The following is a 27,764-nucleotide window of genomic DNA, read 5'->3' on the forward strand; positions in this document are numbered from 1 at the left end:
GCGCTCTCTACGCATCGGCATCGGCTGCGTGTTGCTGTCTTGCAGGCAGTAAGCAGCGACACGGCGGGCGCTGGAGCGACGTTGGCAACGGCGCCGTGGCGGGCGCGTGCCTTGACGCGCCGTGCGTGCCGCGCGCCACGCTTGGGGCGCGCCATGGGGGCTCGCATGCGCGCTAAGCTAGCACCAGGCGCGCGCCTCTCCTTCTCTCTCTCTCTCTCTCCACCACACCGCAAGCGCCGCAACGTCAGACTCTGGCTGCCAATCGAGCAGCAAGGCTCGGCGGCGCAACGCAAGAGTCTTGTTGGGCGATATGCATGCTTGCACCCGATGGGCGAGGAGCAGGCCGAGCAATGTAGATGCTGCCCCGTCTCTGCCGAGGCTGGCGCACATGCCCGCGCCCGTGCCCGCAGGCACGCCTCTCCGGCATCGTCGAGCCTCAAGCGCCTCTCTCGCCGCCGCATCGAGCAGCCACATTGCCGGCGCCGCTGCGAGATGAGGCCCGACGGTATGCTGCTAGCGATGCCGGGGACGGTGCCTGCCCTTCCGATGGACCTTTCGACGAGACAGTGCCGAGCGAGCAACATCCTAGCCGCAGCTGGGCGCACTCCAGCCAGGCGAGAGTGGAGCAAGGGCGTCGAAGTGAGGGCTCCTACCTTGCGCGTGTCTGTGCCAGACTGCAGCCGTGAAGCTGAGGTCTTGCGTGGCATGCCGAGCGGGGCCGGGCCAGGGCACGCACAGCCAGACGTCGAGTGGGTCCTGACGAGCGTATAAGAGCAGCGTCCTTTCGCTGCCTCCCCCTCTCTCTCCTCATCCAGCTCTCCCACTCCAGCTCTCTTCTCCACCTCAATCCACGCTCTTCCTTCTTTCAAGATGTTCTTCTCCATCCGCTCCGTCTCTCTCCTCGCCCTCGTCGGCCTCGCCGCGTCCGCGTCCGCTCTCGAGCTGCGCGACGCTTCCGAGCTCACCGTGCTCCCCGAGGCGGCCGAGGTGTTCGCCAAGTCTCTGCTGGCGCAGGCCAACATCGGCAATGTCGCGGGCCGCGCCATGCGCCCCAAGGCGCGCCGCCACGCCACGGGCCAGTGCAGCGTCGGCACGCCGCAGTGCTGCAACCAGGTCGTGCACGACCAGGCCAAGAAGGATGTCTTCTCAGCGCTCGCCGGCATCAAGGAGCTCACGGGCCCCATTGCGCTCGACTGCTTCCAGCTGCCCGTCAACGTCATTGGTGCTGCGTGAGTGTTGCCCGGCAGAAGCGACGCTCTCAGACCTCTTCTCCCGCAACTCGAGCTGACACTTGCCTCCCCTCAACTCCAGTCTCGCGGCGCAGAACACGTGCAAGTCGACGCCCATGTGCTGCGAGAACGTGACGCAGAGCGGCCTCGTCAACTTTGGCTGCACCAACCTGCCGCTCAACTAAGCGACTCTCCGTCTCGCCGCTCTACTCAGCGACGCATCTACTCGGCTTCTGCTCTATCTCATGATCGCGCGGCCTTGTGCTGCACATACTCCACCCTCACACAGGACCACCTCTTTACTCTAGCGCATCGCGCCTTGCCGCGCCTTTGCCGCCTAATGCCAATTTGGCTTTCATCCTCTCATTGCTCCCGCGCGGTGACTTGTGTGTGTGACGTCTAGCCGACAAACTTGGTGTGGCTTCCCTTGGCAACCAGCTTGCCCTGGTCGCTCGCGCCCTGCTCTCTGACGCGCAGCTCCACGCTGATGAACGCCAGCGTGCGGCCCACCTTGTCGGCCTTGCCCTCGATCAGCAGCTCGTGCCCCGCCTTGGCGCCGCCGATGTACGAGACGTGAATGTCGACGCTGACGCCGCGCTTTGCGCTCGCGGGGTCCGCACTGGCGGACGCGACGCAGAGGCCGCCGATCCAGTCGACGATCGTCGCCGTCACCGAGCCGTGCAGCGTGCCCTTGGAGTTGACCTGTGTGGCGGTGAGCGGCAGCACGGCGCGCACGACGGGCCCGCTGGCCTCGGTGACGGTGAGCTGTCGGTGCCGGCGTGAGTGAGGCTGCCAACCCGGGCAGCAGCATCGAGCGGCAGCGTGCTCACTCCGCTGAGCGCAAACTCATAGATGGGCGAGTTGCGCACGATGCCCGAGTGGATCTGCAGCGGCGGCGTGATGAGCGGCCACGGCGACCCAGGCGCGCCTGGCACAGCAGCCTCACATCGCGAATCTGCGCGAGATGCTGCTCTTGCTCGCTCATGCTGGCAATCGAATTGACTGGCTGTGGTGGTGTGTCAGGGGGCGGCGCCGCCTGCACCTTGGCGCCGCTGGGCAGCGGCACAGGCCGGGAGCGGCGCGCGGCCCACGTGACCTGCGCCGCGCCGGCACATTTCGCCTCGAGCCTTCTTCCGGTGTCGTCCCGCTGACTGCGCCTCCACTGCTTGCCTCCCACACCCCACCCCACACCATGCCACGCCCCTCCTCCTCCGCCCTCGCACAGGCGCGTGCGCAGCTGCCCGCCGCCGCCGTGCGCGGGGCGCGTGCGGCCCCGCGGCCGTCGCTGCGTGCGGGTGCCACTGCGGCGCGGCGTGCCACCGGCGGGCAGGCCTCGGCCTCGGCCGCGCGGCCATTCTCCTCGTCGCACGCGCGCCGCGAGGGCGGCACCAAGTCGCCGTTCCAGGCGTTCGTCGACACGCTGCGCGAGGAGCTGCGCAAGTCGCAGGAGATGCAGGACAACATGCGCCAGCTGCAGGGCGAGGCCGGCAAGCTGCAGGACAGCGAGACGATGAAGAAGATGCGCGAGGCGTACGAGCGCGCACGCATCGTCACCAGCATCAAGGAGAACCCGCGCCTGCAGGCGGCCGCCGATGCACTGCGCAAGACGGGCGGCAATGTGGGCGACGCCGTGGGCGCCACGCTGCGCCAGATGGAGGAGAGCGAGCTGATCAAGGGCGTGAGTAGCGCTTGACACGCAGCGCAGCACAAAGGGCTGACATTCCCGTGCAGCTCGGCGCCATCTCGTCGCGTCTGGCGCGGCAGCTGGCCGACAGCACGGCGCCGGTGCGGAATACCGAGGCGTACAAGGAGCTCTCCAAGACGCTCGCCGATGCGTTTGACGACGGCGGCTCGGCGCTGCGCATCCACGCCGACGGCGCCGCCGATGCGCGCGAGGTGCGGCGGATAAAGCGCGAGGCGCGCCTGCGCACCATCGGGCGCCAGCCGCCGCGTGCGGACGTGGAGGGCGAAGAGGCGATTGCCAAGGCCATGGCGCCGCGAGAGGAGGAGGTGGAGGAGCCCGTCGCGGCTGCTGCGGCCGCTGGCGCCGCTGCGGGCGCCGAGTCGGCCAAGCAAGCAAGCGAGCAAGCCGATGCAGAAGGCCAGCCGGAAGGCGCTGCTGCTGCTGCCTCTGCCGCCGCTCCGGGCCCAGCGCCCTCGCCGCAGCCACACAAGCCGCGGCCTCTGGGCTTTGCCGCGCGCGTGCGTTCGGTGCAGGAAAACGCCGCCGCCGGCGAGGCCCTGGTGCTGCGCCCCGAGCCGGCGTACAAGCAGGCGTGGGCGTCGTTCCGCGAGACGAACCCGCTGATGCGCAAGCTGGGCGAGATGCGCATGGCGTACGACGAGTCGGAGAACCCGGTCGTGGAGCGTCTGCGCAGCATCACCGACACGATTGGCGGCTGGTTCCAGGAGAACGAGACGGCGCGCGTCGTGGCGGCGTTCAAGGCGCTCGACCCGACGTTCACGCTCGAGGGCTTCCAGCGCGAGCTGCGCGAGTACGTCGTGCCCGAGGTCATTGATGCCTATCACGGCGCGGCACGCCACCTGCTGCGCCAGTGGTGCGGCGAGGCGACGTACAACGTGCTCATGGCCACGATCGACCCGTACGTGCAGAAGGGCGCCATCGCCCACGGCCGCCTGCTGGACCTCAAGAACATCGAGATCCTGCAGGCGCGCCTGCTGGAGAACAACGTGCCCGTCGTGGTCGTGTCGTTCACGAGCCAGGAGCTCATGTACTTCAAGGACGCCAAGACGGGAGAGGTCATGGCGGGCCGCGAAGACCAGGCGGACATGTGCCGCTACGCCATGGTGCTGACGCGCGTCGAGGAGGAGATGGACAATGAGATCACCGGCGGCTGGAAGGTGGTGGAGGTGAGTGGAGCAGTGGCTGGAAGAGCCAAGTGCTGCGGAGCATCATGCTGACCCCCCTGTGCCCCGCGACAGCTCGCACGCCGCGGACAGGCAGCCTTCCTCTGAGCGAGAGCACAGGAATGCAACCAAATCACTACTCAGCCTGCGTGCCGTTTGCCAAGGGAAGCTGGCTGCTCCGCATCGGCAGACGACGTAGCTCTTCGCCGAGCTGCCGCTGCTGCAACGTGTCACATTTCCCACGTCATAGCCAGCAGCTGCACCGTGCTGCCGAACCAGCCGTGCGCCACAAAGCCCAGCTTGCGATAGAACGGCTCTGCGCTGGGCGTGGGCGCAGCGTCGAGGTAGCACAACCTGCCTCCCTCTTTGGCATGCGCCAGCGCGCGCGCCATGAGTGCTGCGCCTACGCCTCGCCGTTGCGCGTGGGGCGCGACGATGAGGTAGGGCACGTCTGTGCGAGGGGCAAGTTAGCAGATGCTGCGGCGATAGAGGCGAGGTTGCACGCACAGCACACGGGCCGCCCTTGAGTGCAGCGATCGAGCGCAGCTTGCGCCTCGCGCTTGAGCGCCGCAAACGCCTCCTCGTCGGAGTCGTGCGGCATCGGCGCTGTCTTTGGCAGCACACCTCCCTTCTCTGAGTCTTGTGAGCCCTCGACTTGCGGCTCATGCAGCACCTGCCACACCACGAGGCCGAGCAATGGCTCGTCTGCGTGCGCGTCGCGGTCGCGCGCGACGAGGAAGCGCGTGGGTGGATGTGTGCCTTGTGCTTGTGCGACTAGGAAGCGCTGCAGCTGTGATGCCCGGTACGCCATCATGGATTCTGATGTTGAGTCGTGGAAGATGGGAAGCATGGGCTCGGCAAAGCTGTTGCGCCAGACGAGGCATCAGAAGATCGCAGGCCCGCCTCTCTCAAGCCCGCTTCTTACCTCGCGGCCATCAAGCGTGCACCAGCAGCGAGGTCGGCCTGCGTCGCCGGCACGACATCGAATGTGACGGCCATGACTTGCGTCTCTGCGTCTCTGCGACACTGCTTGAGGTGTGCTTTGCTTGCGGACGTGATGGTTGGGAGCGCAGCTGCGGGGCACCGCGCGTACACGCGCGGCCGCGATGCACGCCGCGGCCCCCACGGCCGCAGCGCCGTGACTCTCCGGTGACTCGAGCGACGCTGCGGCGGTCAAGGGCCACCGAGCACCACCGTTGACCAGCCTTGCTTCGCTCAGGGGACATGCAGGCGGGTGCATCGCAGCCTCCATCTGCACTCCTGCGCATGCTCGCTCCTCGAGAGCATTCGGCGGCTGCCTGCCGAGCGCCAACAGCCGGCTCCGCTCACGAATGCGCCGTCGATCGATGTCCCTCTGCCTTTCTGACGTTCGGACGCAGCTGCAGCAGCGGAGATCTGCTGTCCCGTGCAAGATCTGCGGTGCGGCCCTTCAAAGTCAGCTCCAGAGCAAAAGGCCGGCGGCGAGATGGCGTCACGTGCGCCAGCCGGCGGCACCTCCACCTCGCAACGTGCCGCCGCCGCCGCGCTAAGAGAGCTCCGCTCCGCCCTCGCCGCCCCGCCGCCGCCGTGGTACGATTTGCCCGCTCTCGAGCTGACTTGTGACGGGCGAGAGGAAGGGAGCGGGAGAGTGAAGTCATCGGACAGGCCTCTGCGCTGTTGCGGAGCCGAGATGCTGCTGCCCCGCTCCGTTCGCCCTGCCGGCGGGCGGCCCTCTCTGCCGAGATGCGTCCGTGCGGCGCGGGCTGTCGTGTGCACGCCTTCGCCCCGCCCGCTGCCTTTCCTCGCACCACCACCACCGCACCCAGACCCACTTCGCACCCCCCCTCAAGCCTGCCCAACATGCCCGCAACCGCAGGTGCGCCCTTCCTGCTGCGCTCCGCAGCGCCGCAGCTCGCGCGTCTCGGCCTGCGCGCCGCCGCTGCTCCTCTGCTGCGAGCTGCGCTCCCGACGACGACGCAGCGCTGCGGCGCTCGCTCGCCTGCTCCAATTGCTCCCTCTTACGCCCGCTGCTTCTCCTCCTCTCCCGCTCCTGCACTGCCCGCGAGCGCAGAGACGCAGTCGTACCGCTTCAAGTGAGCCCGCGCACGCTGTGCTGCTCTCCTGTGCCCGCTCGCTGACATGCCTGTGCTGCTGCCAGCCACACCATGATCCGCATCAAGGTGCGTCCCGCAGACCACACTTGCGCAGTGCCTAGGACGAGTTGCTGATTGCTTGTGTGCCCCCGCAGGACCCCAAAAAGTCGCTCGACTTCTACGAGAACGTGCTGGGCATGACGCTGCTCGACGAGCACGACGCCGGCGACTTCAAGGTGAGGCACATGGCCGCACGTGTCGCAGCTACTTGCATCTCTGACGCGGTGTGCCCTGCACAGCTCTTCTTCCTCGGCTACCAGCACCAGGAGGGCAAGAGCCGCGGCGAGCGCGAGGCGCTGCTCGAGCTGACGTGAGTGTGGCGCGCGGACGCAGGCGGCCAGCATCGGGCTGATGGCTGAGTGTGCATGCACAGCTGGAACAAGGGAACCGAGGACAAGGCCGACTTCAAGTACCACAACGGCAACGACGAGCCGCAGGGTGCGTCTGCCCACGTGCTGCTTCCTCGTCAGCGCACACGACTAACATTCTGCGTTTGTTGTCCAGGCTTCGGCCACCTGGCCATCGCCGTCGACGACGTCGCCGAGGCCGAGAAGCGCTTCGACTCGCTCGGCGTCAACTTCAAGAAGCGCACCACCGACGGCAAGATGCGCCACATTGCGTTCATCCTCGACCCGGACAACTACTGGATGTGAGTGTCCCCCCCCCCCCCCCCGCCGCCGCCGCCAACCCAATTCAGCGCTGCCCGTCGCCATGTGCTCATCCGGCTGCGAATGCACAGCGAGATCGTCCCGGCGAAGAAGAGCAACATCTAAGCGCGCAGCAGAGGCAGCCGCTGCGACGCAATGGAGCCTCTCGATACCTCTCTTCTTCCGAGGCAAGGCGTCTTGAGCCTGTGCCTGCCGACGACGGGATTTGGCAATGCCACGACGATCCTTACCACGTGCGGCACGCAGATGCAGCGACGTGTGCGCAGCGAGGGGCAAGCAGCGAGGACAGCCTCAGACTTTGAGAGCCCGCGCGTGCGTCTCGAGCACGTGTGTTCGGGGGTTGGCTACTATGTGCCCTGCCTTGCCTGCCTGCTTGAGTCTGAGTACCGTAGACGCGGCGCATGACACAAGTCGACGGGCGCTGCACTACTGTCTTGCCTCACACGCGTGTAGCACATGGTGCACCCCATGGTGAGCTCAAGGCCAGAGCCCTCTTGCTCTCTCGGCCTCGTCGCAGCTCGAGCGCGCAGCCGTGCTGCCTGGCCGAGAGCGCGGCGCACGCGACCAAGACTCGAGTGACCGTTGAAGCCGGAGAGGGTGGACGAGCGCCTGGCGCGGGCAGGCACTGCGTTCCGACGCCCCGCCTTTGCGGCGCGCCTTCGAGCAAGGTGCAGCTGGCCTCGATCCACGGGCTGCTTGGGCACAGGCGGCGCTCTGAGACACAGAGCCCCGAGCGTAGCTGCAAGATTCCGACGGCATCTTCATCTCCCTTGGGTGACTGTGCGCGGCAGGTGAGGCGGGCCGGGGGGGCTGCAGGAAGTACGAGGGTCCGGCCGATCACGTGACGCGCCCGCCAGGTAATTTTGGCGGCGGCCGCCAAGAGGCACTCGCGACCTTCTCGAGCAGCACGCTGCCGGCTGCTGCCCTCCGCTCCTCATCCGCCGGGCCTCACCCATTCCCGCTCACATCCACCATGGCGCGCGACTTCCGCCCCAAGGACAAGAAGAAGGCGCCGCGGCCCAGCGCCGATGCCGCGGCGGCCGGCAGCTCGGCGCCCCCGGCGCGCCCGGCCATGGCGCGGCCCGTCAAGGCTGCCCCCCGGCCGGCTGCGGCGGCGGCGGCGCCGACGGACAGCGGCAACAGCAGCGACGTCGACGACGACACGCTCATGCGCGAGATTGCAGCCCTGGGCGGCAGCAAGGAGGACCTCGAGCTGGTCGGCCGGGGCAAGACGAAGGGCAAGGGCAAGGGCAAGGCCGAGGAGGAGGCCGATGATGTGAGTGGCCTGCCAGCGCCCAAGAAGGAACGTGTCGCTGAGACGTGTGGTCTCGCAGCCACGCCTCGGAGACGACGTCATGTCGTTCATGAAGCAGCTCAACTTCAGCGCCGTGGCGCCCAAGGCGGAGCCGCCCAAGGCCAAGCCGGCAAAGGAGAGCGCAGCCGCCGAGGCGCCGGCGCCGAAGAAGAAGGAGAAGGCGGAGAAGAAGGCGCAGCCAGCTGCGGCAGCGACAGCAGCAGCAGCGCCAGCAGCCTCAAAAGCCGCACCGGCCGCCGCATCGCCGGAGAAGAAGGAGAAGGCCAAGCCGGGCAAGAAGGAGCGCGAGGCGGCAAAGGCGGCCGCTGCCGCTGCTCCGCCAAAGGCCAGCGCCTCTTCCTCGAGCGCGCCGGAGCAGGCGGCACCAGCGCCCACAAACGACTGGAAGGCGGAGCGCGAGCGCAAGATGGCTGCCGAGCGTGAGGCCAAGATCGCCGCCATCTCACAGGCCGCAGCGGCGCCGCCCAAGGCCAAGGCTGCTGGCGCCAAGAAGGGCGGCGCGTCCAAGGGCGAGCAGCGCCTGCTCTTTGCACCGGCGCCGCACTGGTCCACCACGCCGCTGCCGACGCTGCCTGCTGCGCCTGCCAGCGAGAAGAAGAGCAAGAAGGGCAAGGAGGCTGCGGCGCCGGCGTTCCCGAGCGACGAGCAAGTGGCCTCGCTGCACGCACAGGGCAAGGCCCTGCTCGAGGCCGACAACCGCACGTACAGCGAGCTCATGTCGTCGGGCACGTCGATTGCCGGTGGCGGCCTCGGTACTCTCTCCTCGAGCGACGCCAAATTCATCTCGTCGCTCCTCAGCGGCGGCGGCGCAGGCACGGGCGCCGGCGGCGGCACGCTCTCGGATCGAATCGCAGCCCTGACGCTGCTGGTGCAAAGCAGCCCGCTGCACAACATGCACTCGATGGAGAGCCTGCTCAGCATGGCCAGCAAGAAGGGCCGCGAAGAGAGCGGGCGGGCCACGCGGGCCCTCGGCGACTGGCTCGCCTCGGCCGGCGGCCTGGGCGCACGCAAGCTGCGCTACTTCCGCGACCAGCCGATGTTGCCAGCCGTCGCTGCGCTGCAGGGTGCCTCCTCAGCAGACGTCACAGCAGCCGTGCAGGGCCACCTCATCCTCTACGCCTTCGAAGACGCCCTCAAGCACTTCTACTTTTCCTTCCTGCAGCTCCTCGAGGCGCAGACGCACGACACGCTGCCGTTTGTGCGCAAGCAGGCCGTGACGCAGACGTACGTGCTGCTGCGCGACAAGAGCGAGCAGGAGCAGAACCTGCTGCGCCTGCTCGTCAACAAGCTCGGCGACTCGGAGCGCGCGGTGGCGAGCAAGGCCAGTGGCCATCTGCTCGAGCTGCTCGCGACGCATCCGGCCATGAAGGCCGTCGTCGTGCGCGAGGTGGCGCAGCTGGTGCTGCGTCCGCCGCCCAAGGTGGCGCCGACTGCCGCCAAGGACGGCGAGCCGGCAGTGGCCAAGTACAACACGCACGCGCGCTACTACGGCGTCCTGACGCTCAACCAGACGCTGCTGACGGCGCGCGACGATGCGGTGGCGGCAAATCTCGTCCACCTGTACTTTGAACTCTTCGAGAGCGTGCTGCAGGACTTCCAGAAGAGCACGGGCGGCAAGGAGGAGACGATTGCCGATGCCGAGGCTGCTGCTGCGGCAGCTGAGGAGGAAGGCGGCGCCGCTGGCGCAGGCAAGAAGGACAAGAAGGGCCGCTGGCGCGACCAGAAGGGCAAGAAGGGCAAGGGCGGCAAGGCCAACAAGGCGGGCGCAAACGACGAGAACAAGGCCGTCGTCGACGCCGATGCCAAGATGATGGCGGCGATCCTGACGGGCGTGCGGCGCGCATTTCCCTTTGCCAAGCTTGACACGGAGATGTGAGTATGGCCTCGATGTGGGCGCGCCAGTGCCTCGCACGTCTGACCATGACGCTTGCTCGCAGCCTCGACAAGCACATGGACACGCTCTTCCGCATCACGCACTCGGGCACGTTCAACATCTCGATTCAGGCACTGCAGCTCATCTTCCAGGTCGCCGTGGCGTCCAACGAAGGGCCCACGTCGACGACGGGCAACATCGCCGACCGCTTCTACACGACGCTCTACAGCTCGCTGCTCGATGCGCGCCTGGCGACGACGAGCAAGCAGGCCATGTACCTCAACCTGCTCTTCAAGGCCCTCAAGGCCGACGACGACGAGCGCCGCTCCAAGGCGTGCGTCAAGCGCCTGCTGCAGACGACGCTCAACAGCGAGCCGCCGTGGATCTGCGGCACACTGTTCCTGCTAGGCGAGGTGCGTTCGCCGGTGTTGCTGGATGCGCGACAGATGCTTGCTGACCAGCGCTCCCCCCTTGCAGCTCATGAAGGCACGCCCGAGTCTGCGCGTGATGCTGAGCGAGCCGGAAGACGAGGGCGAGGAGCGCTTCGTCGACCAGGCTGAGGACGACGAGGAGGCCGAGCCGAGCGCGCCTGCTGCCGATGCTGCTGCTGCCACCACGCGCACCGAGGGCGGCACGGCGCTGCCCACGCGCTACGACGCACGCAAGCGAGACCCACGATGGGCGGGCGCCGAGCTTACATGCCTGTGGGAGGTGGTGAGTTGTCCGCATCTCGAGCCGAGACGACGCGTGGCGCTGATGCTCTGCCGCAGGTGCCGCTGCTCTCGCACTTCCACCCCTCGGTGGCGCTGCACGCCGAGCAGCTCCTGCTCTCGCAGCGCATCAGCACTACGGCCGACCTGTCGCTCAACACGCTCGCGCACTTCCTCGACCGCTTCGTGTACCGCAACCCCAAGACGACGCACGCCAGCAAGGGCAGCAGCATCATGCAGCCTGCCGCGGCCGCCGCTGGGCCTGGAGGCGCAGGCGTCGAGACGAGCGTGGTGCGCACAAAGGGACAGGGCATTGCGGATGACGAGTACGTCAACTCGGAGAAGTTCTGGCGCAAGAAGGCGGGAGACGTGCCCGTCGACCAGGTGCGTGATGACCTGTCTGCTCACGCGCCGGGCCCATTGCTCACGCTCATCGTCTTGCCACCAGCTCTTCTTCCACCAGTACTTCAACATGCGCTCGGAGCGCACGGCCGCCGGCGCCAAGAAGAGCAGCAAGCGCAAGGATGCAGGCTCGGACGACGACGACGCTGCTTCTGGCTCGGACGACGACGAGGCGGCCTCCGCCGCGTCTGGCAGCGACAGCGACTCGCTCGAGATTGAGGGCGAGAACGACTCGTCGGACGAGGAGGCCGCTGGCGCAGAGGCGCTGCCGTCCGACGACGACTCGGACTTCTCCGAGGGCGAAAAGGAGATCTGGGCCGCCATGAAGCGCACGATGCCGCGCGAGGAGGGCGACGAGGACCTGATGCTCGACAGCGGCAGCGACGACGAGGACGACGAGGACATCGAGGCGTACAACTACTCCGACTCGGACGCTGCCAGTGGCGCAGCAGAGGGTTCGGACGAGGAGGAGGACATGTCGGGCTCGGACGACGACGGGCTCATCAAGCTGGACGCGGGCGACGAGGAGGGCGTGTTCAGCGACGAGGATGAAGACGACCTGCTGCCGTTCCACGGCTTCGACGAGCCCGCGGCCGCGGCGGCGCCGCGAGGCAAGAAGCGTGCCGCTGGCGACGAAGAGGAGGCGGAGGCAGAGGAGGCGGCCGGCAAGAGCAAGGCACAGCTGCAGCGCGCCGAGCGCAAGAAGCGCAAGGCCGCACCCATGTTCGCCAGCGCCGAGGACTACGCGCATCTCATCGACAACAACGACGGCGAGGACATGGCGTGATGTGGCGTCTTTGTGCCACGCCTTCCTCGCCGCCTTGCTTGCACCACCTGCTCTCCTTGCGTCACGCTGCTCTGCTCTGCTCTGCTCTGCCCTGTACCACCGCGACCCCATTTCCTCTCTTGCTGGAGCTCTGTCATCGAGGGTCCGTCTCGCGCAGACGATAAGCCGAAAGCATCTAGTTCAACGAGTCGATAAGTAGAGGAGGGAGAGAAGGGCGCAGCGAAGCGCTGCTTTTGCGGCAAATTACAGTCGAAGCACAGAAGGTCTAGTTCTAGAGGCGGAGGCGAGAGAGGGAGTGGGCTGCCTCTCCCTTTATGCGAGCACCATGGCGAGCAGGGCGAGGCGCACGTACAGGCCCGCCTTGACCTGCCGGAACACGGCGCAGCGGTCGTCGTACATGACCTGTGCATCCGTGCGTCAGCACCTCGCCGGACCTCGTCTCGCTCCTTCGCACCGCGCTACTCACATCGTCCGCAAGCTCGTCGTTGCGCGGCAGCGGGTGCAGCAGCACCATCGTCGGCTTGGCGCGGCTCAGCAGCCGCTGGTCGACGCGGTACGAGCCCTTGACGGCCTCGTACGCCTCGGGCGAGGCGAAGCGCTCCTTCTGCGTGCGCGTCACGTAGAGCACTGGGAGAGCGGGGGGTCAACAGCTGTGCTGGCCCTGTCGCAAAGCACGACTCACCATCCGTGGAGCTGATGACCTCCTCGATGTTCGACGTCTCGTACTGGCGGATGCCCTTCTTGCTGAGGCTGCGCTTGATCGCCTCGGGCATCTCCAGACCAGCAGGCGCAACAAAGTTGAGCGTGACGCCGTAGAGGGCGAGGAGCTCGACGAGCGAGTGCGTCGTGCGGCCGTAGCGCAGGTCGCCGAGCAGCGTCACCGTGAGGCCGCTGACCGTGCCGAGCTCCTCGCGGATGGTGAACACGTCGAGCAGCGCCTGCGTCGGGTGGTCGCCGGCGCCGTCGCCGGCGTTGATGACGGGCACGGGCGAGGCCTTGGCGGCCTCCTGCGCACTGCCGATCTGCGGGTGGCGCAGCACGACGGCGTCGGTGTAGGCGCCGACGGTGCGGATCGTGTCGGCGAGCGACTCGCCCTTGGACACGCTCGAGCGGCTCGTGTTGACGGCCACAACCTGGCCGCCGCCGCGCACCATGGCCGCCTCGAAGCTGCAGCTCGTGCGCGTGCTCTCCTCGAAGAAGAGCGTCGTCAGCACGCGGCCGCGCAGCACGTCGATGACGCCGTGGCGCTCGACCTGCAGGCGCAGCTCCTGCGCCACCGTGAAGAGGGCGTGCAGGTCGTCGCGGTTGAACTGGCGCGGCGTGAGGATGTGCTTGCGCGTGTACGTCGGGTGCACGAGCATCGAGCGCAGCGACGGCAGGCGCGCGTCGGGCGCCGCAGCCGGCGACGGCGCGAACGCCGACATGAGGCTGACGCTCTGGCGCTGCGCCGCCGGCGGCGCAATCACCTCGAGCGAGCCGAGCTGCGGCGACTTGGCATCGCCCAGCGCCAGCTGCGGCGGCGACGAGGGCACATCGAACGGCAGCACGGGCCGCTGCGAGCTCGTGCCGGGCGTCTGCGAGAAGGAGACGCGGCGCGCGGCTGCGGCAGCCTGCACGCCGGGCGTGGCGACGGCGATGGCCTTGGACGAAGTCGCCGCGGTGAGCACGCCGGCGATGTTGGCGCCAAACGTGCCGTCCGACAGGCTCTCGCCATCAACGACGACAGCCTTGCCGCGCACGAGCACGCGGTGGATGAAGCCGCGCGTGGAGCGGGCCGAGAGGGGCGACCAGTGCGCCTGGCGGCGCAGCACGGCGGGCCGGTCGACGTCGACCTCGATGTGCGTGTCGGGCTGCTCGGCGATGCGGAAGATCTCGCGCGGGCGCGTGCTGAGGCGCGTCAGCACGTCGTCGAGCGTCAGGCGCTGCTCGTTGACCGCCTCGAGGAGCAGGCGCATCGTCTCCTGGATGCCCGCCTCGGGCGCCGGCGTCTCGCCGAGCTCGAGCGCCAGGCGGTACGGCGTCGCGCCGACGCAGAACACGTCGATGTCCACCATGTGCTCCCACAGCGCCGCCTGGTCGTCGGCCGACGGCAGGCACGACGCCTGCGGGTACATCTCCGTGTTGAAGAAGAGCGAGTAGACGCCCACGTCGCACGTCACGTCCATGCCCTTGGCCTTGCTCAGCACGACGAGCGCCATGTCGTCGCGGCGCATCACGTTGGTGACGTGCACGCTGCGGCTGTGCAGGCTGGCGAGCAGCAGCACCGAGGCGAGGTCGTTGCCGCGCGCATCCGTCACGATCGGCCGGCTCTCGGGCCACGCGGCAAAGTGCGCCGAGAGCGTGGCAATCTTGCTCACGTCGGCGCCGAGCGCGTCGAAGGAGACGACGAGCGAGCGCGCGCGCTGCGCCAGCTCGGCGACGAGCGCCGAGTTCTCGCGCGTCGCCGAGAGCGACAGCGCCACGTCGCAGTGCGCCGAGCCCGACACCTTGCCCTCGGCCACCGCCAGCGAGCCCTCGTCGGTGATGGCGTGGCCCGCCTTGAGGCCGACGGGCATGAACTGCACCGTCGTGAAGCCCGCGGCGAGCGAGGCCTTGGTGATGGCGGCAATGTCACGCGCGCCCGTCGCCGGGTCGGCGAGGCTCGGCACGAAGGCCTGCACGTTGACGAGGCCGGGGAACGTGTGGCTCGTGTGGCTCGTCTTGAAGTCGACGGGCGAAATGTCAAAGTTGCTGCCGGCGGCGCGGTGGCGCGCAATGGCCTCGACGAAGAGCTTGGCGTTCTTGACGTTGGTGATGAGCGGGATGCTGCGGTCGATGGCCAGGCGGCGCGCGCGGTAGCCCATCGACGTGAAGTTGACGGGCCGGCGGTACTTGTTCTTCGACGGCAGCGAGATGAAGAGCGACGAGAGGCCCTGGTCGAGGTGGGTGAGGAGCGAGTAGGCGGCCTTGCTGCTCTCCTCGCCCTTCCACTCGTCGTCCTCGGGCAGCGCCTCGAGGTGGATCACCGGCACGCCGTGCTCCGAGTAGAAGTCGGCCGAGCCCGACGAGCCGTAGAGCGTAAAGCCGAGGGCGTGCAGCGTGCGCACCGACGGCAGCAGCTCGACCTTCTCGCTGAAGCTGCCGATGGAGAGCAGCACGTTCTTCGTCGGCAGCTTGATGCCCGAGGCAATCATGCCCTTGAGGTACGCCTCGTACTTGTTGCGGCCCATGCACGCCACCTCGCCCGTCGACGCCATCTCGACGCCGAGAATCGGGTCGGCGCCGGCCAGGCGCGAGAAGGAGAACTGCGGCACCTTGACGCCGACGTAGTCGCGCGACGGCATCTGCAGCGGCGGGTACGGCTCGACGGGCAGGCCGAGCATCACGTCCGTCGCCATCTGGATGGCATCGACGCCCGTCACCTTGCTCACGAAGGGGAACGAGCGCGCGGCGCGCACGTTGCACTCGATGACCTTGATCTCGTTGTTCTTGGCGATGAACTGGATGTTGAAGGGGCCCGTGACGTGCAGCGAGGCGGCAATCTTGGCCGTCGCCGCCTCGATGCGGCGCACCGTCTCGGGGTCGAGGTCCTGCGGCGGCAGGATGAGGGTGGCGTCGCCCGAGTGCACGCCGGCGTTCTCGACGTGCTCGGAGACGTAGTGCATGATCATCTTGCCGTCGCGCGCCACGGCGTCCATCTCAATCTCCTTGGCGCCCTCGAGGTACTTGGTGATGACGACGGGGTGGTCGCGGTTCACGGCCGTGGCCTGCGAGAGGTAGCTGCTGAGGTCCTCGGGCGAGTAGACGACGTTCATCGCCGCGCCGGAGAGCACGTAGCTGGGGCGCACGAGGACGGGGTAGCCGAAGCGCGCGCACGCCTCGTGCGCCTCCTCGAAGCTCGTCAGCTCCTTCCACAGCGGCTGGTCGACGCCGATCTTGTCGAGCATGCGCGAGAACTTGTAGCGGTTCTCCGCCATGTCGATCATCTCGGGCGACGTGCCGAGGATCTTGACGTTCTGGCGGTGCAGCGGCAGCGCAATGTTGTTCGGCGTCTGGCCGCCCATCGAGATGATGACGCCCGTGGCGCGCTCGGCGTCGTAGATGTCCATGACCGTCTCGAGCGAGATGTTCTCAAAGTACAGGCGGTCCGCCTCGTCGTAGTCCGTCGATACGGTCTCGGGGTTGTAGTTGACCTGCGGGGGAGAAGGGTCAACAGAGGCCGCGCATACGGGCCGCGCGGCGGCACCCTCACCATGACCGTCTTGAAGCCGCGCTCGCGCAGCGTGCGGATGGCGCGCACGGCGCACCAGTCGAACTCGACCGACGAGCCGATGCGGTACACGCCCGAGCCGAGCACCATGACGCCCTTGTCCTCGAACTTGACGTCGTGCTCGGCGGCGTTGTACGTCGTGTCTGGCACAAATGCGCGTGAGCGGCGGTGTGGTGCGAGGTGCTGCGGCACGACGACTCACAGAGGTAGTTGGTGTAGGCGGGGAACTCGGCGGCGACAGTGTCGATCTGCTTGACGAAGGGCATGATGTTGTGCTCCTTGCGCATGCTGCGCACCGCCAGCTCGGTGCTGCTGAGGAACTTGGCCATCTGCCGGTCGCTGAAGCCGAGCTGCTTGGCCTGCGTGAGGAGCGCGACGGGCAGCGTGCCGGCCGTGTAGGTGCGGAACACCTCGGCGGCGTCCGAGAGGCCCTTGAGCTTCGAGAGGAACCAGCGGTCAATCGACGAGGCCTGGTGGATCTGGTCGACGGTGTAGCCCTTGGCAAAGGCATTGGCGATGGCGAACATGCGCTTGTCCGTCGGGTTCATCAGCTCCTCGTCGATCTCGGCCGGGTCGGCGTAGTCGTTCTGCGAGACGTGTGAGCGGCGCTGCGACACGACGTGCCGCCGCGGACACTCACCTGGCCGAAGCCGTCGAACTGGTAGTCGATCGAGCGGATCGCCTTCTGGATGGCCTCCTCGAAGGTGCGGCCGATGCTCATGACCTCGCCGACGGACTTCATCGAGCTGCCCAGCTTGGAGCTGACGCGGACGAACTTGCGCAAGTCCCAGCGCGGGAACTTGCACACGACGTAGTCGAGGCTCGGCTCGAAGCAGGCGCTCGTCTCGCGCGTGACCGAGTTGCGGATCTCGTTGAGCGGAATGCCGAGGCCCAGCTTGGCGGCAATGAAGGCCAGCGGGTAGCCCGTCGCCTTGCTCGCCAGCGCCGACGAGCGGCTCAGGCGCGCGTTGACCTCGATGATGCAGTACTCCTTCGAGTGCGGGTTGAGCGCGTACTGGATGTTGCACTCGCCGACTACGCCCAGGTGCCGGATGACGTTGACGGCCGTCGTGCGGAGCATGTTGTAGTCGGCGTCGTCGAGCGTCTGCGACGGCGCAATGACGATCGAGTCGCCCGTGTGGATGCCGAGCGGGTCGAAGTTCTGCAAAGAAGGGCGTCAGCGCCGCGCCAGGCATCTCGTGCACTTCTTGACTTACCTCCATGTTGCAGACGGTGATGCAGTTGTTGCGACAGTCGCGCACCACCTCGTACTCGACCTCCTTCCAGCCCTTCATGCTCTTCTCGACGAGCACCTGCGGCGAGTTGGCAAATGCGGCGACGCAGAGGCGGCGCAGCTCCTCCTCGTTCTTGGCAAAGCCAGAGCCGAGGCCGCCGAGAGCAAAGGCGGCGCGCACGATGACGGGGAAGCCGATGCTCTTGCTCGCCGCCAGCGCCTCGTCCCAGTTGACCGCCGACGCCGAGGGCGCGCAGCGCTCGCCGATCTGCTCCATGGCGCGCGCAAACAGCTCGCGGTCCTCCGTCGTGATGATCGTGTCGATGGGCGTGCCGAGAATCTTGACGCCGAGCTTCTCGAGCTCCTCCTTGATGGCAATGCCCACGTTCAGCGCCGTCTGGCCGCCAAACGTCACGTAGATGCCGTCGGGACGCTCGTGGCGCACCGTCTTGAGCACGAACTCGGGCGTCACGGGCAGGAAGTACACCTTATCGGCCAGGCCGGCGCTCGTCTGGATCGTGGCGATGTTGGGGTTGATGAGCACCGTGTAGATGCCCTCCTCCTTGAGCGCCTTGATGGCCTGCGAGCCCGAGTAGTCGAACTCGCCGGCCTGGCCGATCGACAGGCCGCCCGAGCCGAGCACCAGCACCTTGCGCACATCCACGCGCGGGTACACGGCCGCGTTCTCGGCCGCCAGGCCGCCGGTGAAGGCGACGGGCGGCAGCTGTGCGGCATCGTCGCCGGCCGCCTTGATGGCGGCGCAGTCCTGCACGCTGCGCAGGAACACGTCGAAGAGAAACTCGGTGTCGCGCGGGCCGGGCGTCGACTCGGGGTGGAACTGCACGCTGAAGTAGGGGCCCTGCGTGCAGTGGATGCCCTCGTTCGAGCCGTCGTTGGCGTTGACGAAGAGCTCGCCCCAGCCCTTGTGCGCGGGCAGCGACGACGCCAGCACCTGGTAGCCGTGGTTCTGCGACGTGATGTAGCAGCGGCCCGAGAGCTGGTCGGTGCACGGAATGTTGTGGCCGCGGTTGCCGAATTTCATCTGTGGCAGGGTGTCAGTGACGGCCCACACTGGCAGCACCAGCAGCTGCACGCACCTTCTCCGTCTTGGCGCCGGCGGCAAGCGCCAGCAGCTGGTGGCCGAGACAGATGCCGAAGATGGGAATGGCCGCGACGCCCGTGCGCTCCATGAGCTTGGCGATGCGCGCAATCGTCGGCGCACAGCTCGTCGGGTCGCCGGGACCGTTGGAGATGAAGAGGCCGTCGAAGGGCTCCTCGCTGGCGGCGAGGAAGTCGTGGTCCCACGGCACCACCTTGAGCTCGGCGCCGCGGCTGGTGAAGCAGCGGATCTGGTTGTACTTCATGCCCACGTCGAGCGCCAGGATGCGCAGCGGGCGGCCGCTCGGGTGCTGCAGCGGCGCCACGCCGGCGGGCGCCAGCGAGCCGCCGGCACTCGTGTTGGCGGGCGTGTAGAGGCGCGGCTGCGTCGACGAGACGACGGCGACGAGGTTGCGCGCGTTGGGGTCGGCGTACGGCACGTCGTCGAACTCGGCGCGCCAGTCGGCCGCGACGCCGTTGGCGGGCGCGGGCGCGCTGCGCGCGGCGAGCAGCTTGCCGAGCATGCTGCCGCTGGAGCGGATGCGCTTGGTGAGGGCGCGCGTGTCGACGCCGTAGATGGCCGGCACGCCCTGCTCCTTGAGCCACGCGCCGAGCGACGAGGCGGCGAGGTAGTGGGCAAAGTCGTGGCTGTAGTACGCGACGACGAGGCCGGCGACGTGGATGCGCGAGCTCTCAAACGGGCTTGCCAGCAGCGAGGCGATCGACGACTCGGCCTCCTCGCGGCTCGGCACGCCGTAGTTGCCCGCCAGCGGGAACGTCAGCACGAGGATCTGCCCCTCGTACGACGGGTCGGTGAGCGACTCGACGTAGCCGACCATGCCTGGAGAGTGCGTCAGCGCTGCACGGCGAAGCAGGCGTAGCAGAAGCGGCTTGCAGGGCTATGGCAGTAGGAGTGCAGCGTCCCAGCTGCAGGCCGCAGTGGGCACAGAGCCCTAGACTGCTGCTGCTCCTCTTGCTATGGAGCAGCTGCCCACTGCCTCTCCTCTTCTGCTTCGTGCCTCTCCAGTCCTCCGCCGCATCTCAGTGCCTCGCTCCTCGCACCGCAGACTCACCAGTCTGGAAGACGCATTCGCCCGAGATGCTCTTGCCCTCTGCGCCGAAGCTGATGCCGCGGTGTGCGCTGCCGTCGGCGAGCTCGAGGAGCATGCTCGGCGCCGGCGCGCTGCCCAGCGGCGCCGACGTGGCCGGCGGAGCGGGCGAGGGCGTGCGCTGCACCGTGGCACTGCGCACCATGGGCGCCGGACGCGCCGGCGCCGCAGCAGCGGCGCTGGCGGAAGTCGAGGAAGACATTTGGCTTCGGCGACTAGAGACCGGCTTGCGGCGGTGAAGCACGCGAGCGGCGGTGAGGAAGGAGGTTCAGGGAATGTGAGAGGATTGAGGAAAAGGGTGACGCGAGAGGAGGAGTGTAGAGAGAGGAGGTAGGGTGGTGCTGCCGACCGTGACCTTGTCCTCTCAAGGCTTCAGGAAGGGAGAGAAGGAGTCGGACGAAGGAGGACGGGAAGAAAGAGGGCGCGTCGCGCGCGGTACCGAGGACGGCCTCTCGCTCTGCGCAGAGAGAGCAAGCCACCGCAGAGCGCGCCTTAGCGCCCGCAGAAGGCCGGCCGCCAGCGAGAAGGACCGATGCCGTCGGCGCGGCTGCAGCTGCAGCGCATCGACGGCCAAAAATCGAGCGCACGTGACGCGCTCGGAATGCGGAGAGGCGCGGCTCCCTTCTCGTGCGAGACGCGACGCTGCTGTTCGCACGGTGCGACGTCCATCTCGAGCCTCTCCCTCTTCCCTCTCCTCTCCTCTCCCTCCGCACCGCCCGCTCAACGCACGCAGCCATGTCGCGCAAGCGGCCCGACCTCATCGAGCGTTCGCGCTATCCCAATCCCTTGCCTCTGCCCCCCTACCCTCCCAAGCTGCTCTCGATCCCCACGCCCTCGTCGCGCTACGCACATCCCTCCTTCACCTCGCGCCTCGCCTCGCACCATGCGCTCCCGCTCGTCGTCGATGCAGACGCAGGCATGCCGCTGGCGCACATGCTGCTCTCGCACGCGCCGAGCTGGGGCGGGCCGGAAGGGCACGATGTGGCGCCCGCTGCCAGCCTCAACCTCGAGGAGCTCGACGAGGAGGACCGCTGGCTGCTCAGCGCAGACCTGCTCGACCCCGCAGCGGCAGCCGCGGCCGCAGCAGCGGCCGCGGCACAGGCGGCGGCCATGGAGGGCACGCAGCAGAGCGCCATGCCCGAGCCGGCGGCCAATGCAGTCACGTGGCTGCGCCGCACCGAGTATCTGGCGGCCAACGAGCTGCGCAAGGAGAGGCGCGAGAATGGGTGAGTCAGAGCGCTTCATCAGGATGCCGAGATGGAGCGGAGGACTGCGCGGAGCCTTCATGCTTTATGGCAGCAGCCCAGCTGGTCATCACTCGCCGCCTCTGAGCACCCAGCTGATCCCCTTTGCAGTCCCGCCTCGGAGCAAATCGACGTCTCGCGTCCCGCGCAGCTGGCGCGCATCGAGGCGACGTTCGAGGCGGCCAACCGGCCGCTGGCGGAGCTGCGGCACCCCACCAAGCCCGGCCTGCGCGCCGTCGAGGCGTTCGACGTGCTGCCCGACAACGAGACGTGGGCGACGGAGTTTGCTGTGTTCAGGTTCGCGGACCCGCCGGGCAGGGGCGCGGGACGGGTGAGTTGCTGAGTCGCGCTTTTCAAGCAGGAGAGAGGAAGCTTCGCTGGCTGGCGATTTGGCTGCTGCTGCTACCTCTCTCGCTGCTGCTGCTCTCAAGGCTGACTCTACTTCATCTTCCTCTCACTCCAGAACGACAAGCAAGTGCAATCCGACGCGCGCCTCTCCAGCATGCTGCTGCGGCTGTACGGGCACAACTGGTATGCCTCCTACCTCCCCTCTCTCGACGCCGACGAGCTGCTCTCCGCCACTTCTCTCGACGCCGAAGGCTCTGCCTCCGCGCGTCTCTCAGCAGAGGAGAAAGAGGCGCGCCGCCAAGCGCGGGAAGATGAGGCGGCGGCGCTGTTTGAGAAGCGCCGCGCGGCGGGCTATGTGGATGAGGTGGGCATGAAGGAGATGGAGGCTGCCGAGGAGGCAATGCGGGCGTATGCGCGCCGACAAGCGAGAAAGAATGCGGCGGAGGAGGAGGCACCGTTGCCTGCTGATCTGGTGAGTTTGCCATGGCTCACTGGCAGCGGATCGTGCTTGGCTCATGCTTTCATCATGCGCGCAGTCGAAAGAGCGCAGCACGTACTACCGCTATGGGCGCGACTACGAAGGCGCAGACGTCGGACCATCAGCCGACATCTTGCTCGTGCTCACCTCTGGCGCCTCGAGTCGTGTCGATCCGGCCTCTGTCTCCGCCTCGGGCGTGGAGCTGTCCAGCCCCAACGGCACGCTCCCAGCGCTCAGCTCCTACGACTCCAACTTCCTCGTACGCGGCGAGCCGAGCGCTGCTTCCGCGGAGACGCAGCAGAAGAAGGGCGTGGCGTATTACCACCCCATCGCGCGCCGCGGCGGGCTGCGCATCAAGCGCAAGACGCAGCATCTGGCGCCCGAACAGGCGGCCGAGTGGCGCTACTTTGAGGAGTGCCGTCTGGGACATGGCGCGCCGTCGGCGTATGATCTTGTTGATCGGCTGTACGTGCGGCAGGAGGTGGATGAGCTCAAGGAGCTGCCCGAGTATCCCGCGCAGCCCAGCCCCGAGCCGCAAGAGGACGACGAGGAAGATGCGCCTGCCGACGAGGACGCCGACGCCGATGCCGACGCAGACGCAGACGCCGATGGAGAAGTGCAGGCATCGTCGTCGCCCTCGAAACGTCAAGTCAACGGCGAGAAGCGCAAGAGTCCAGCCGCAGCTTCGTCCTCGCAAGCGTCAGACGATGACGAGGCAGCTCCGACTGCGGCGGCAGGACGCCGGCGCGCCGCCGTGTCGCGCGACGACGAGTCGGAGGAGGACGCGCCGGCCGACGACGACGACGACGAGGATGGCGAGGGCAAAGCCTCGGACGCGGCGGGCTCGGAGGACATGTCGGACGACGACCAAGATGCGGAGAGCCTGGATGCCGACGAGGAACTGGCGGCGCTGGAGGATGAAGCCAAGGAGGGCGGCGATGAGGAGCCGCTGCAGGAGGGGACGGGACGAGGTGGCCGGAGGAGAACAGCGGCTGCGCAGGCGGCGCCGGCGACGCAGGAGGACGCCGAGAAGGAGCAGCAGCCTGCTCCGCCGGCGCAGACGCAGGACGAGGACGAGGAGATGGAGGATTGAAGCTCGATGAAGTGGAGCGAGGGGATGCAATCACAAGTCTATTGTCACGCGAAGAACAACGGACGACTTTGAGAGCGAGAGGCTCTGCCGGGGCTGGGCGAGGAAGAGGGCGCGCAAGCCGAATAGCACTCGGCGCGGAGGTGCTGTAATCGCCAGCTTGATCCGACTACAATCCGAATTTGTAGTCACGCGCAGGCGCGCACCTGAGCAGCAGAGCGCGCCGCGCTCGGTGCTCAGGGGGCATGACGACGGCTCGTCCCGGGTGCCGCTTTCGTCTCTCTCACGCAGCCGTTTGTTCCTCGAGGTACACTCGACACAGCCCGAAGAAGCGCTCTCGGAGTGGGAGGGGATAGATGAAAGAAGCGAGGCACGTTCCCGCCATATGCGAGCTGATGAGGGCGCGCCCAAGGGGCCGGACCGCGGGGCCGGGCGTCTGATGAGGCGCTGCCGCTTCTTGCGCGACACCGCCGCCTCGTCAAGCGGGCAGCGCCAGCAGCACATCTGACAGGCACGCTCGCTGCTCTCCGAGATGACTTCATCCTGCGCGGATCTGCTCCTGCGGTGAGGTCAAAGTGCGCGATAACACAGCCCTCGAGGCTGCGCCGCACGCCGAGCCGAGAGCTGCCTCGCTGGCCGCGTTGGCCGGAGGCGCTGCTGGGACCCACGCTGGCGCCTATATGAAGCGAAGCACAGCCGCTCTCCTCTCGCCCACCCCACCACCCTCACATCTCGCTGCAAGCAAGATGTGCAACAAGGCAGCACCCAAGCCGACGCTCTGGCGTCGCTTTCTCACGTGAGTCTCCGTCCCTCTCCGCACCGACCACCCGTCCAGCTCACGTCTCCTTCCAGCCTCTTCGGCGTCGCCCCACCCCACCCCGCGCCCCAGTACGACCCCTTCTACGGCTACAACACCCCTTCCTCCGACCCCTCGCTGCAAGCTGCGCCCGGCACGATTCTGCGTTCGCGCAAGATCGAAATCGTCCCGTTCCCCGGCTTCGACGCGAAGAACCTCAGCGCTTGGCAGCTCGCATACGTGACGAGAGGAGCGGAGGGGCAAGGACAGGTGACCATTGTGACTATCATCGCCCCGCCGGGACCTGGGAAGCGCGATCGCGTGGTGTCGTATCAGCGTGAGCATGCGTCGAGACCAGACGCGAGAGATGAAGCAATCATTCCTCGGAGCTCATCTGCCTCTTCCTCTGCAGCAAAGACGGACTCTGCAGCCCCGATCTGCCGCACGAGCTATGCACTGCGCAAAGGCGGCACCGAACGCTACGGCGCGCTGTCGGAGCAGATCTTCATGGAGACGCTGCTTGATCGCGGATGGGTCATCGTCTGCCCGGACTAGTGAGTTTGCGGCAACGTACACCCGTTCCTGAGCCAGGGCTGACAGCACGCTCGACATAGCGAGTCGCAGAATGATGCGTGAGTCGCACCGAACAGGGCGACACTCGCAATGCTGCACTCGCTGACCGAACTTCGTAGCTTTGGAGCAGGTGTCCAGTCGGGCCAGGCCACGCTGGACGCCTTGCGCGCCGCGCTGCAGTTCAAGGAGCTCGCACTGGAGGAGAACGCACGTATCGTCGGGTGTGTAACCTCCGCATGCACACCTTCCTGTTGCTGCTGACAGCGCCGAGCACAGATGGGGCTACAGCGGCGGCGCCATCGCCACGGCCTGGGCCGCACAGCTGCAGAGCTCATACGCGCCCGAACTGCGCAACATCGTCGGCTGGTCGTTTGGCGGCACGGCTGTGGATCTCGAGGCGGCCGCGCGACACTGCAACAACACTGTGGTACGTACGAGCGAGAGTAAAGCTCTATGTTAGTGCAAACTGACGTCGGCTTGATGCCACGGCAAACAGGTCGCGGGCATTGTCGTCGGCGTGCTGCAAGGCTTGGTGAGTGGACGAGGCGGGGCACACTCTCTTGCCACGCTGACGCATCTCTGCAGGCCAACGCCTACCCGAAGCTCAACAAGTGGCTGCTCGCAAGCATCAACAAGGTCGGCGAGCCGCACTTTCTCAAGGCGCGCGAGTCATGCTTCTACAGTGTCGTCGCCTCGTCGCTGGGCAAGGATGTGCTGGGCCTCGTGGCTGCTGCCGACTCCAAGAAGTCCGAGGGCTACTTCAACGTCTCCGACGTGCTGGGCGCGCCGGAATGCCGCGACGTGATGAAGCACAACCTCCTCGGCGCGCACCCGACGCAGATTCCCGTGGCGCCGCTCTTCATCGTGCAGTCGCTGCACGACGAAATCGTGCCCTTTGCGCCCGTCGACGATCTGGTGCAGCGCTGGGGCCGCGCCGGCGCACGCATCGAATACATCCGCGACGAGTGGAGCGCCCATGTGATCCTCTGCTTCACGGGCTACCCGGTGACGGTCAAGTGGATGGAGGAGCGGCTGGAGCTCAAGCCGAACCCGGTCCTGCCTGGCAAGCCGTACGTGCGCACCGTCAAGACGAGTCTGAACGACGAGCCGGCAAAGGCATGCCGTGAGTCGCCCCCCTCTTCCCGCCGCTGGCTCTTCGTCGCCCCCCGCACTCACCCTGACTTGTGCGACCGCAGTCGGCTGCCGTCAGGGCCAGCTGCAGAAGCAGATGGTCAACGACTACCAGAAGCCCAACAGTGAGTTTCGTGTTGCAGCACAGCGCCCTGCTTGCAAGGCTCCGCTCTCTGACGCGCTGCTGCGCCGCGCCCGCCAGAGACCTGGTGGACGTGAGCCATGCCCCCAGCTTGCGCCCTTCTCGGCTCCCCTCTCGCGCTCTCCATACCTCTCCCTCGCCCTAGATTCTATCATTATATTTCGCGTGACGATGACTCCACCCTTCTCAAATCTATCTTTCCTCTACTGCTCCACCTCGCGCTTCAGCGCCTCAAAGCAGCTCTCCAGCACATCACACGCCGTGTCGATCTGGGCCAGCGTCACCGTGAGGCTGGGGACGATGCGCAGGGCATCGCTGCCCGCCGAGAGGACGATGAGGCCGCGCTCGCGCGCCATCTTGACGAGCCTGCCGGCGTGTGCTGGCTCCTGCATGCTCAGGCCGATGAGCAGGCCCTTGCCGCGCGGCGACGCCACGCCCGCGGCCTCGTCGTGCCGCACGAGCTCGGGAAACATGTCGCGCAGGGCCGTGAGGCGCTCGAGCAGACGCTCCGAGGCCGCCTTTGCCGAGGCGATGAGCGCCGGCTCCGCCAGGCGGCCCAGCACGTGGTGCGCGATGCGCGACGCCAGCGGGCCGCCGCCAAAGGTGGTGCCGTGGTCGCCGACGGTGATGGTGTCGGCGACGCTCTTGCGCATCAGCACGGCGCCGATGGGGAAGCCGTTGGCGAGCGGCTTGGCCATGGTGATGAGATCCGGGTGCGCGTCGGTGGGGAAGCTGGAGTGGCACCAGAGCGTGCCGCTGCGGAAGAGGCCGCATTGGATCTCGTCGAAGATCAGCAGCGCGCCGACTTCGTCGCAGCGCTTGCGCAGCGCCTGCAGCCACTCGACCTTGGCCGGGAAGATGCCGCCTTCGCCCTGCACGGGCTCGACGATGACGCCGGCGGTGCTCTCGTCGATCAGTGTGTCGAGATTGGCAAAGTCGTTGTACGTGCCGGTGCGCACGGCGCCGATGAGAGGCGCAAAGGGCGCCTGATACTTGGGGTTCGGCGTCATGGCCAGCGCACCCATGGTGCGGCCGTGGAAGGCATTGGTGAAGGAGACCAGCCCGGCCTTCTTGCCGGCCTCGCCCGACTGGGTCATGCCGGACTTGCGCGCAAACTTCAACGCCGCTGAGGGAGCGCTGCGTGAGCATGAGAGCTGGGGGCGTGGACAGGTGCCGCACTGCGACGCGCATGCCACGAGCAGATGCTGGCGACCGGCATGCGCCGGGCGCGCACCTGGCAGAGAGCCAGCGCGGGACTCGTGCCTCTGACCCTTCACCGTGGGCTCGCCCCGCTGCGCTCCTGCAACTGACCTTCATTTGCCTCGGTGCCCGAGTTGGCCAGGAACACCTTGAGCTCTCCCTGCCCGCCCTTCTCAATGCCCAGCCCGCCATGCTCGCGCGTCATCTGCACCATGCGGTGCGCCAGCTCGCCGCTCCACTCGTTGTGGTACAGGTTGCTGCTGTGCACGAGGCGCGCCGCCTGCTCGCCCGCCAGCGCGGCGATCTGCGCGTCGGCGTGCCCGAGCGAGTTGACGGCAATGCCGCTGCTGAAGTCGAGGTAGTGCAGCTCGCCGTGGGCGTCGGACTTGGCCCACAGATCGAGCCCCTGGCCGCGCGTCAGCAGCACCGAGGGCCGCGCGTACGTGGCGAGCGTGGCGGCGTCGAAGCGCGCCAGCGCGGCGCCGACCGAGTCGGGCGCCGCCGACTCGGGCTGCGCGTCGGGGTGCGTGACGCTGAGATACTTGGTGCACGGCGCCGCGGTGGCGTAGGCGCGCCGCGAGCAAGAGGCAATGCTGCGTGGCAGCGGCGTGCGTGCGAGACGGAGCATGGTGGAGCGAGGATGTGGTGAGGAGGAGAGGCGAGCTGGAAGAAGCGCACCCGCGTGACTCGGCGGCGCGCTTTATCGCCTCCAGCCCGAGCCGCCGGTGCCGCCCGCCACAGCGGCGACACTGCTCGCGTGCCGTAGCCGGCAAAATCAGTCGGCCGGCCGCCAAATCTTGATCTACGCGCGCGGCAGCGTCGCTTTGACCGGGCCTGGCCCTCGCCTCTTCGCGAGCAAAGGCTTCGTTGCGTGCCTGAGTCGTAAACGAGGTACTGCACGGCTGCTGGCAGCATGCAGGTCAAGCGCTGTCGTGTCACTGCGGCTGCGGCAGGCGTGCGAAGGAGAGAGAGGAAGAGGCGGCCGTGGGCGGCGGGCGAGACCTTTCTCTCGTGCGAGAGCCAGGCGTGGGAACACCCTCAGGCGGCGCGCGCACAGACGCACCGACATCAACACCTGCTGCCGTCGT

General features: G+C 67.5%; 10 protein-coding genes across 10 annotated transcripts; 6 read left to right on the forward strand and 4 right to left on the reverse strand.

Moving 5' to 3' along the window:
• Window positions 1-1,044: 1,044 nt before the first annotated feature.
• Window positions 1,045-1,414, forward strand: FA09DRAFT_299552 (hypothetical protein; the record flags this gene model as incomplete). The annotated part of the gene is made up of 2 exons (XM_025740291.1): window positions 1,045-1,229; window positions 1,312-1,414. The coding sequence occupies 2 exons, from the start codon at window positions 1,045-1,047 to the stop codon at window positions 1,412-1,414; spliced, it is 288 nt and encodes a 95-aa protein (XP_025596875.1).
• Window positions 1,415-1,524: 110 nt separating this feature from the next.
• FA09DRAFT_361755 (acyl-coenzyme A thioesteras-like protein 13) lies at window positions 1,525-2,214 on the reverse strand (the record flags this gene model as incomplete). Its single annotated transcript, XM_025745398.1, has 3 exons — window positions 1,525-1,994; window positions 2,060-2,113; window positions 2,176-2,214. The coding sequence occupies 3 exons, from the start codon at window positions 2,212-2,214 to the stop codon at window positions 1,629-1,631; spliced, it is 459 nt and encodes a 152-aa protein (XP_025596876.1). The 3' UTR covers window positions 1,525-1,628.
• Window positions 2,215-2,407: 193 nt separating this feature from the next.
• On the forward strand, window positions 2,408-4,239 carry FA09DRAFT_78271 (Tim44-domain-containing protein). The gene is made up of 3 exons (XM_025745832.1): window positions 2,408-2,465; window positions 2,560-2,907; window positions 2,961-4,239. The coding sequence occupies exons 2-3, from the start codon at window positions 2,680-2,682 to the stop codon at window positions 4,149-4,151; spliced, it is 1,419 nt and encodes a 472-aa protein (XP_025596877.1). The 5' UTR covers window positions 2,408-2,465; window positions 2,560-2,679; the 3' UTR covers window positions 4,152-4,239.
• Window positions 4,240-4,312: 73 nt separating this feature from the next.
• FA09DRAFT_331092 (acyl-CoA N-acyltransferase) lies at window positions 4,313-5,491 on the reverse strand. The gene is made up of 3 exons (XM_025742866.1): window positions 5,023-5,491; window positions 4,605-4,960; window positions 4,313-4,548 (listed from the first exon to the last, which is right to left on the reverse strand). The coding sequence occupies exons 1-3, from the start codon at window positions 5,094-5,096 to the stop codon at window positions 4,328-4,330; spliced, it is 651 nt and encodes a 216-aa protein (XP_025596878.1). The 5' UTR covers window positions 5,097-5,491; the 3' UTR covers window positions 4,313-4,327.
• Window positions 5,492-5,936: 445 nt separating this feature from the next.
• FA09DRAFT_339971 (glyoxalase I) lies at window positions 5,937-7,002 on the forward strand (the record flags this gene model as incomplete). Its single annotated transcript, XM_025744271.1, has 7 exons — window positions 5,937-6,169; window positions 6,235-6,256; window positions 6,325-6,405; window positions 6,469-6,539; window positions 6,603-6,667; window positions 6,734-6,878; window positions 6,969-7,002. 7 exons carry the CDS (start codon window positions 5,937-5,939, stop codon window positions 7,000-7,002), a joined length of 651 nt encoding a protein of 216 aa, XP_025596879.1.
• A 950-nt stretch (window positions 7,003-7,952) lies between these two features.
• On the forward strand, window positions 7,953-12,274 carry FA09DRAFT_320657 (CBF-domain-containing protein). Its single transcript, XM_025740985.1, has 6 exons — window positions 7,953-8,173; window positions 8,232-10,084; window positions 10,150-10,498; window positions 10,563-10,799; window positions 10,856-11,179; window positions 11,244-12,274. The coding sequence occupies exons 1-6, from the start codon at window positions 7,970-7,972 to the stop codon at window positions 11,982-11,984; spliced, it is 3,708 nt and encodes a 1,235-aa protein (XP_025596880.1). The 5' UTR covers window positions 7,953-7,969; the 3' UTR covers window positions 11,985-12,274.
• Window positions 12,145-20,073, reverse strand: FA09DRAFT_331096 (putative URA2-multifunctional pyrimidine biosynthesis protein). The gene is made up of 9 exons (XM_025742867.1): window positions 19,639-20,073; window positions 18,565-19,406; window positions 17,451-18,509; window positions 16,874-17,395; window positions 16,436-16,820; window positions 16,216-16,376; window positions 12,667-16,156; window positions 12,451-12,611; window positions 12,145-12,386 (listed from the first exon to the last, which is right to left on the reverse strand). The coding sequence occupies exons 1-9, from the start codon at window positions 19,874-19,876 to the stop codon at window positions 12,297-12,299; spliced, it is 6,948 nt and encodes a 2,315-aa protein (XP_025596881.1). The 5' UTR covers window positions 19,877-20,073; the 3' UTR covers window positions 12,145-12,296.
• Window positions 20,074-20,355: 282 nt separating this feature from the next.
• FA09DRAFT_331098 (hypothetical protein) lies at window positions 20,356-22,958 on the forward strand. The gene is made up of 4 exons (XM_025742868.1): window positions 20,356-20,900; window positions 21,030-21,249; window positions 21,382-21,738; window positions 21,803-22,958. The coding sequence occupies exons 1-4, from the start codon at window positions 20,410-20,412 to the stop codon at window positions 22,835-22,837; spliced, it is 2,103 nt and encodes a 700-aa protein (XP_025596882.1). The 5' UTR covers window positions 20,356-20,409; the 3' UTR covers window positions 22,838-22,958.
• Window positions 22,959-23,580: 622 nt separating this feature from the next.
• Window positions 23,581-25,553, forward strand: FA09DRAFT_339975 (LIP-domain-containing protein; the record flags this gene model as incomplete). The annotated part of the gene is made up of 10 exons (XM_025744272.1): window positions 23,581-23,630; window positions 23,687-23,967; window positions 24,043-24,184; window positions 24,245-24,262; window positions 24,323-24,424; window positions 24,480-24,630; window positions 24,700-24,735; window positions 24,789-25,326; window positions 25,400-25,459; window positions 25,537-25,553. 10 exons carry the CDS (start codon window positions 23,581-23,583, stop codon window positions 25,551-25,553), a joined length of 1,395 nt encoding a protein of 464 aa, XP_025596883.1.
• Window positions 25,554-25,616: 63 nt separating this feature from the next.
• Window positions 25,617-27,333, reverse strand: FA09DRAFT_331100 (acetylornithine and succinylornithine aminotransferase). The gene is made up of 2 exons (XM_025742869.1): window positions 26,788-27,333; window positions 25,617-26,602 (listed from the first exon to the last, which is right to left on the reverse strand). The coding sequence occupies exons 1-2, from the start codon at window positions 27,302-27,304 to the stop codon at window positions 25,680-25,682; spliced, it is 1,440 nt and encodes a 479-aa protein (XP_025596884.1). The 5' UTR covers window positions 27,305-27,333; the 3' UTR covers window positions 25,617-25,679.
• Between the last annotated feature and the right edge of the window lie 431 nt (window positions 27,334-27,764).

Source organism: Tilletiopsis washingtonensis (assembly GCF_003144115.1).
Source record: "Tilletiopsis washingtonensis strain MCA 4186 unplaced genomic scaffold FA09scaffold_16, whole genome shotgun sequence".
NCBI lineage: Eukaryota > Fungi > Basidiomycota > Exobasidiomycetes > Entylomatales > Tilletiopsis > Tilletiopsis washingtonensis.

Bases quoted from the DNA above. Each gene is read 5' to 3' on its own strand.
- FA09DRAFT_78271 (XM_025745832.1), top strand. From the start codon at position 2,680: ATGCAGGACAACATGCGCCAGCTGCAGGGCGAGGCCGGCAAGCTGCAG. The intron at 2,908-2,960 runs GTGAGTAGCGCT...ATTCCCGTGCAG, and splicing joins AGAGCGAGCTGATCAAGGGC to CTCGGCGCCATCTCGTCGCG.
- FA09DRAFT_331092 (XM_025742866.1), bottom strand. From the start codon at position 5,096: ATGGCCGTCACATTCGATGTCGTGCCGGCGACGCAGGCCGACCTCGCT. The intron at 4,961-5,022 runs GTAAGAAGCGGG...CTGGCGCAACAG, and splicing joins GCACGCTTGATGGCCGCGAG to CTTTGCCGAGCCCATGCTTC. The intron at 4,549-4,604 runs GTGCGTGCAACC...CCCCTCGCACAG, and splicing joins TCAAGGGCGGCCCGTGTGCT to ACGTGCCCTACCTCATCGTC.
- FA09DRAFT_320657 (XM_025740985.1), top strand. From the start codon at position 7,970: ATGGCGCGGCCCGTCAAGGCTGCCCCCCGGCCGGCTGCGGCGGCGGCG. The intron at 8,174-8,231 runs GTGAGTGGCCTG...GTGGTCTCGCAG, and splicing joins CCGAGGAGGAGGCCGATGAT to CCACGCCTCGGAGACGACGT. The intron at 10,085-10,149 runs GTGAGTATGGCC...GCTTGCTCGCAG, and splicing joins GCCAAGCTTGACACGGAGAT to CCTCGACAAGCACATGGACA.
- FA09DRAFT_331096 (XM_025742867.1), bottom strand. From the start codon at position 19,876: ATGTCTTCCTCGACTTCCGCCAGCGCCGCTGCTGCGGCGCCGGCGCGT. The intron at 16,157-16,215 runs GTGAGGGTGCCG...TCTCCCCCGCAG, and splicing joins GCGGCTTCAAGACGGTCATG to GTCAACTACAACCCCGAGAC. The intron at 12,612-12,666 runs GTGAGTCGTGCT...CCGCTCTCCCAG, and splicing joins GGTCATCAGCTCCACGGATG to TGCTCTACGTGACGCGCACG.
- FA09DRAFT_331098 (XM_025742868.1), top strand. From the start codon at position 20,410: ATGTCGCGCAAGCGGCCCGACCTCATCGAGCGTTCGCGCTATCCCAAT. The intron at 20,901-21,029 runs GTGAGTCAGAGC...TCCCCTTTGCAG, and splicing joins AAGGAGAGGCGCGAGAATGG to TCCCGCCTCGGAGCAAATCG. The intron at 21,250-21,381 runs GTGAGTTGCTGA...CTCTCACTCCAG, and splicing joins CGGGCAGGGGCGCGGGACGG to AACGACAAGCAAGTGCAATC.
- FA09DRAFT_331100 (XM_025742869.1), bottom strand. From the start codon at position 27,304: ATGCTCCGTCTCGCACGCACGCCGCTGCCACGCAGCATTGCCTCTTGC. The intron at 26,603-26,787 runs GTCAGTTGCAGG...GCGCTCCCTCAG, and splicing joins GGGCACCGAGGCAAATGAAG to CGGCGTTGAAGTTTGCGCGC.